Consider the following 6923-nt stretch of genomic DNA (forward strand, 5'->3'; position numbering starts at 1 on the left):
TTGTAATTATTAGCTGTCATTTATTTGGCACACTCTTTGTCTTTATTTTGTTTATATTATATGGGGTATGGACTCACCCTCCCCAGTTAGGCCTTTATTACTCCTTTTCCACAAATGGCTGGCAGTGTGGTCGTGGTACCATGAACAGGTGTCCTTTTCAAAATCACATGAGAGTTGGTCTGATCCTGCGGGGACATCTCCCTCTCCACAGTTCTCAAAGATGATATCATCCAACATGACGTCCATAGCTTCCATATATGGAGGGCTGAATGAAAACAGCAGCTGAAGAAAGAGATGTGTTTTATTCTACATTTATACTGAAACTCAATATTCAAAATGATTTAGGAAGAAGCAGATTACTGTAACAAGATGAAATTTGTTTTCCCCCAGGGCCCTTACTGACCACCCAATGCCCTCCACTCCCTGTGTATTGTGTTATGTGCCCTGTTGCCTTTAACACACATTAAGTACAAAGAACCCAACAGATTTTACGTACATGGCAGCTTCATTTTGCCTCAAAACCCTGGAAGTCAACAAGTACATCTGACTTCTGAGTATAACCTGGCCCGGGTTCGCTGTGTGTCTGTTTGGCAACTAGGGGTGCTAATTTAAAAAAAAAAAATGTAACCGATAAGCGACCCTCATTACCCGATTATTAACCATTAACCGACAAGATTAGTGCGTCGCATGCAGTGATGCGCCAGCTGAAGTGTATGAGCACAACAGACAACAAGTCCCCAGTTCACCTGTCCGGGAGCGTTACTGTAGCAGCCACGATGCTGCGTGTAGTGTCGAGGACACATGCAGCCACTTTCCCAGTAAAAGTCTCCACTGCATCATTTAGTTAGTTTCGCAGGTTGTCAGCTGTGTGTCTGCCCGGCATAGCGATAGCGAGTGTCTGACAAACCGTGTGTGTGTTTGTGCTACGTTAATCGGTTAAAATTCTTAATGTCGATTAACGGTTAATTATTAACATACCTAATGGCAACACAAATCTATTGAGGAATCTGTACCAGGTAAACATAATGCCAAGTAAAATAATTAAACCTAAAGGTGCTTTTTTGATTGAAGTTAGTTCTTATAAAAGAACAGGAGACAGAGCAGATAAAAATGCAATAAAAAGTAGAGGTACAACAAAGAATAAGAAATTAAAAATAAGGAGAGCTACACCGTGAATCTAAATTAAATTGAAGCAACATACAGATTAGGGCTAATGAAAATCACGATTATTTTGATCAATATTGAAAATACAATTATTTATCACAATTATTCATAGATTCTAGGGACAAAATATTTTTATTGCAATTTCATATTTAAATAAACAGAGCGCTGCTTTCACATCAATGTTGTGCTACATTCCAACACTCAAAAACTCTAAATGTTATTCTTTTACTTTGTTATGGTCATCTACTAGTGGTTATTTGCGTAATAACACAAAATTCAAATGATTAAGAAATAAATGATTGTATTTCTATTCAAATATTTGCTTTGATTAAAAAAATCTTGAAATTAGTATTTTTTTCATAATATATTATAACCTGCTTAGAGGTAGTGTTAAGAAGTTAAACAGGTCATAATTCCCTCTCTATTGTCTATTTTATATTGCTGTGAAAACATCTCCTTCAAACAACTGGGTTTATTCAAGTTTCTCACCAAAAACTACATTTTACACGATTACATTTGAACGCATCTTGATAACGTTATAATTTAACCATCGCCAAATATTATATTATTATAATCACATTCTGAGTAGAGCTTGAACACACCATAATGTATCTCAATGGAACCGTTAACGGAGCTGTGTAGCTCCGTGCTGACGAGCAGACGAGCTGCTCACTGTGAACTCTCTGAGCAGCATCGTGGGAATGAATTACAATATAATAAGTGTCTGATTAAGTTAGTTGTTCCAAATGTTTTAAGATTTAAGAACCTAACTTCTTCTAAGTCAGGGGTTTTCAAAGTCTTTGGGCGCAGCGTGATGTCATGTGCGCTGAACCCAGCGGAGAGCACAGTGCAAACCATGTCCTGTGTGAAAGGCCTGTATGTCTGTGAACAGCCTAAAAGCCAACAGGACATTTCACTAACCTTGTATCCTCCTGGCTGATTACCGATGAAAGCTGTGTCATTCTCCCAACCGTCTGTCTTACTTTCAATCTCTAGCAACTCTTCCTCAGCGGTACCTCTGAACATTATTAGCTTAAGGGAGACTGATGATGATGATGTTGAATTATCGTAAATATGGTACCAGAAGCTGAAACAAATTGACAGTCAAATCACAAAAACAGGCCACAGCTAGCACAGGATAAATGGAAAATTCAAGAAAAATTGAAATAATTGATATGCATTGTCAGTCTAATTGTCTAATTTTTAGTACCTGATCTGGCATCCCAGAGCTGCCAGATTCTCAACAGAATACTCCAACTTAGCCTTGTAGAAACCCCCGCCTCGTTTGACATCTAGATGCATGACATGTCCTGTATCCAGCAGACAAACATCCAACAACAAGATTACCATAAATTTCGCAATCTAATCAAACATTTTTATTACAGATTTAAAATGCCACCATATCTGTTTAAAATTAATTATCAACAAAGTAATGACACAAATGAAGCATGGCAGAAGGTTAATATTTACCAAACGGACTTCCTGAGGTATGGTCCAGTCCAGGTATTGAGGTAATGTTTGCCATCTGCCGTTTCCAGTGGTAGGAGGTATCACTGGCGTCGTTCCAACCACAGGAGTGATGCTCAAAGTCACATGACCCTTAACAAGCAGGTGGGCAACAAAGTAAAACAAAATTAGATTTTGTGAAAATAACCTGAAAACGTTCGTTTCTGTTTTATTATACTATTTGCTATTGTATTTTCATTTTGTTTTTCTATATCTAAAGGGGACCTATTATGCTTTTGTGCTTTTTCCCTTTCCTTTAGTGGGTTATATAGTTTTTTTGTGCATATAAAAGGTCTGCAAAGCTACAAAGCCCAAAGTCCACGCCAAAGAAAGTTACTCTCCCCACAGAAACACTGCTCCTGAACTGACTGAAACGCCTTGCTTGAAGACTTGCCTTTTCTTCCGTAACATGGTGATGTCACAAAGTTCAATTCAGTTCAATTCAATTTATTTGTACATAGCGTCAAATCCTAACAGAAGTTATCTCAAGACGCTTTTCATATACAGCCGGTCTAGACTGTAATCTACAAGTAAAAGTAACACACTTTGCATAATACCTGCCTAGCGGCTAGTTTGGCATGCCCTCAAGCAAAGTTAGTCAGAGCGGAGCTGGAGCTGGAGCAGAGTCCGAAGAGTTTGGTTCGGTTGACCAATCACAACAGAGTGGGCCAACTGACCAATCAGAGGAGCAACTGGCAGACTGGGTTTTTTTTTTTGTGGGGGGGGGGGGGGGTCTCAGACAGAAATGAGTTTCAGACAGAGGGTGAAAAATAAAGTGTGTTTTGAACATTACATGTTTTCGTAAAAACCCAAAATACAAGTATGCACCTGAAAATGAGAATAATAAGTCCTCTTTAAAAGCCAAATACCTTCACAAATACTGCATTCTAAATAAAAATTTGTTAAAGGTCTGATATCCTTTGGAGACATTTAGTCAGAAAAAGTTCAATTAGGCTTGATTTTAAAAACTTTTGTCGAACTGTCAACATACCACAAAGCTCCTCGTCTGAGCCATCTTTACAGTCCTTCTTAAAATCACAGACGAGTCCAGCAGGAAGACATCCTCCAGATGTACAGTTGAACCCCCCGTCAGGACAAGAGGACACGATGACCAACAATACTGTAAAGAGATTTTTATTACAAAGAGATAACAAGAAAAGAATCGGAGGGGGAAATGCAAAGTCAAACACCACAGACATTGAACAAGTTGTCACTCTGTAGTTAATACGAGTGACAACCTCTGCTGACTTCTCCCTCGTCTTTACACCCCTTATTTAACCAGCATGCACATGAAATAATGTACACTCCATTAAAAATAATATTTAGCTATGAAGACCCTTACCTGACAGCAGAACAAATACTTGCTTCATGTCTGGAGAAACATGACACATGGCAAGAAAATCCAAAGAAAAGGAAAGATCCTTAAAGCCTGATCACTATCCTAGCTAACCCTCTGATTAACAGTTAGTGTCTGTATTACTGGAGTACAACTTTTATTACAACAATTGAGCTTCAGGCTGTGAGTCCTTATCGGTAAACCCTTAAAGCTTAAAGTCCAGAGTGTTCTCAGTAATCTACATTACGTTTCCGTCGGTTGTCTTTACAACCCTCATTGCACGTCTCACGTTTGTTACTTTAGCAAAGCAGAACGATATTTTACGAGAACTACCTAATGTTATACGCTGAAGATGTTCCAGATGACAGTACAGATCCAGAAGGTGTTGTGTTATTTATGTGGGTGAACTTTGACCTTCAGTCAGGAATAGCCTCCGTTTTGGATTTTCGTGTCATAAAGAGAATAACAAAATGTATTTTATGAATTTGCCACACGTATTTATATCAACATCAAAGTGGGTAAGCTCTCATTTTGTTCACCCTGCGAAGTATGTGATAATGCCAAGCTTTACTGGATCTTATCTGACTTTCCAACTGGGAGATAAAAACACCAGGAGAATTAGATACTCATGTTCTACTTTCAGTGTATGAGGTCAACAGGTTTTCTGCAGAACAGAGAGGGAAAGAGCGATTCATTTTAAATTTCTTAATCAACCGTCAAACAGCTCTGGGTAGTAGAGTACTACATTAAGGACTTTTGATCGGCTCAAAACCTCATAGAATAGCCTTGACCCAAAAGCTCTACAAACCAGCATGTATGCACCTTAACTGTTCAGGTCAAAGAGACTGGAAATAGTATAATATTTGTAATATTTGGTTAAATGTGCTTATGAAGCTTCTGGAACACACAACTAACATCAAAGGTTGCTACTTTCCTTCCCATCCAATATCTATCTTCTACCTCTGTCCTCTACAGGAGCTGTAAACTGACTTCTCTCAAAGGTGTCAGGTCACACCTGTTAGTCGTGCAGGCATCTGGGCAATAAAACTGACAATGACATCACCTCACAAACAGCACACTATCAAAATGCCTGAGCCAAGGTTTGTGGTCATGGACCGAAAGGGGAACAGAGCCAGTGGTCAGTGATAACTAAGTTAAAGGTAGGGTTGGTAATACTGAGAAAGTAGCAAGCGTACGTTAGATTTTCAAAATTATCCAACCGAATAACCAAGCTCAGTGTTGCCAACTCTTTTCCAATGAGAGTAGCTAGCAGCACTAGCTTCAAAAGTTGGCCTCCCTCCAAAGCCAATCCCCCCACAATTACCATTATGGACGTAAACAACAAACATGGCTATTGTTAGTACTCACAGCTGTCAAGCTAGCAGCTTGTGGAAGACTCAGGTGACATGCAATGAGTGAAGACATGCAGCCCGAGTGCGCGCAGGTAGACAGGCAGGAAGGTAGACAGCCAGGTAGGCCGTCCAACCATTTCATTCGAGCTGAATGAAATGATTGGACGGGCTTATTGCAGTCCTGCGACAGCCACAGATACTGGATTTCGCACTTGGTGCATGAGGTACAGTATATTGTTTACTTGCCACACAGAGCCATCATTAATTACAAATTTGGGGAATGGCATACAAGTTTTTTTTTTCCTTATGGGGGGACTAGAGCCTTATTCTAGTCTTTGTTCCTTTGTATTGATCAGTTTCTGGTTTGGGGTGAAATTTGGTTACCTGTGGATCTATTGATGTGACCATCTGATGGCAGGCTCCAATAGACCATTTCACAGATGTAAACGTAAAAATTCCCAATGTGTACCAGCTTATTTCCTGTTGCAGTGTATAAAATCAGCAGACAGGAAGTACACATGGACCCAAGCTCTTGCCTAGCAACAGGGCCGGCTTAAGGCATAGGCCATATAGACGATCACCTAGGGTGCCACCTTCTAAGGGGGGCGCAGGTCGTCCTCTAAAAAAAATATATACATTTTTTTTTTAAATGGCGGATGGGCGCCCTTTCTCAATTTTCTGCATTGAATTAACAAAGAAATAAAAAAAGAAAGAAATACACCTTTCACCCCTGTAACTGTTTCTCACACTTTTTCATCTGCCAAGCCACACTTATTTGTTAATAAAACTGTAAATTGTAGTGAAATCTGTAGCGTGCTGAAGGTGCTGAAGGTGAACGTGACAATTTTTTTTTTCTTCACCTTTATTATCACTATACCAAATTGAAAATGAGCCGTAACATGTTTGCAGATCGACATTCACACTAATAATGTGGGACAAAGCTTCTCAGACACTACACTAGTAAAAAAACTACACTAGTCCTACGTACAGGCCTCATAAATCGGTGCAGTCACGAAGGTCGATATTTCAGCACAGCCCTCCGCCCCAAAAAGGAGAATAACCAAAGAGGAAGTGAAAATACAAAATGCTATGATACATGTTAAGGCAGAGTTGGAGAACAAACCTCAGCATCTGAATGCCTCTGTCCCAAAACAGGATATTGTGTTGCTACACTCAGGATGCACTAAATTTTCTCTTCATCAGCAACAGTGCAACCTCACTTTGCTCTAATAACCTCACAAGTAATCTTGTGCCTCCTTACAGCAATCAATGCACTTGTAGTTTATAAACTATCAGTGAATGTGTGAATTTTAACCCCTTTTTTCATGCAAGCATGAACTGCTGAAACGCAAAACTCACCAGACAATTTCTTACATTTTTCAAAGTGGTTTCACAATGCTTGCTAATGTGTTTGGGATGGTTGCCAGTATATTTAAGAAGTTGCAGGGATGTAATTGGGTGTTGCAAAGTAGAATTGGGTGGTTGCTTGAGTGTTTCTAAGAGGTTGCGGGCATGTTTAGGCAAACTAAGATGATAGTAGCAAAAAGGAGTGGGTCTGAGTATTC

General features: G+C 39.5%; 1 protein-coding gene across 1 annotated transcript in view; it reads right to left on the minus strand.

The window, feature by feature from the left end:
• Nucleotides 1-3900, minus strand: part of si:ch211-106h4.4 (MAM and LDL-receptor class A domain-containing protein 1) — a 40237-nt gene extending 36337 nt beyond the window's left edge. Inside the window, exons 1-5 of the mRNA XM_037788232.1 lie at nucleotides 3662-3900; nucleotides 2635-2763; nucleotides 2375-2474; nucleotides 2086-2251; nucleotides 78-282 (exon numbers count right to left, since the gene is read on the minus strand). Of these exons, the coding sequence (XP_037644160.1) occupies nucleotides 78-282; nucleotides 2086-2251; nucleotides 2375-2474; nucleotides 2635-2763; nucleotides 3662-3869 (808 nt within the window). The 5' untranslated portion in view covers nucleotides 3870-3900. The remainder of the gene's footprint in view (nucleotides 1-77; nucleotides 283-2085; nucleotides 2252-2374; nucleotides 2475-2634; nucleotides 2764-3661) is intronic.
• Nucleotides 3901-6923: the final 3023 nt, after the last annotated feature.

Source organism: Sebastes umbrosus, chromosome 12 (assembly GCF_015220745.1).
Source record: "Sebastes umbrosus isolate fSebUmb1 chromosome 12, fSebUmb1.pri, whole genome shotgun sequence".
Lineage (NCBI taxonomy): Eukaryota > Metazoa > Chordata > Actinopteri > Perciformes > Sebastidae > Sebastes > Sebastes umbrosus.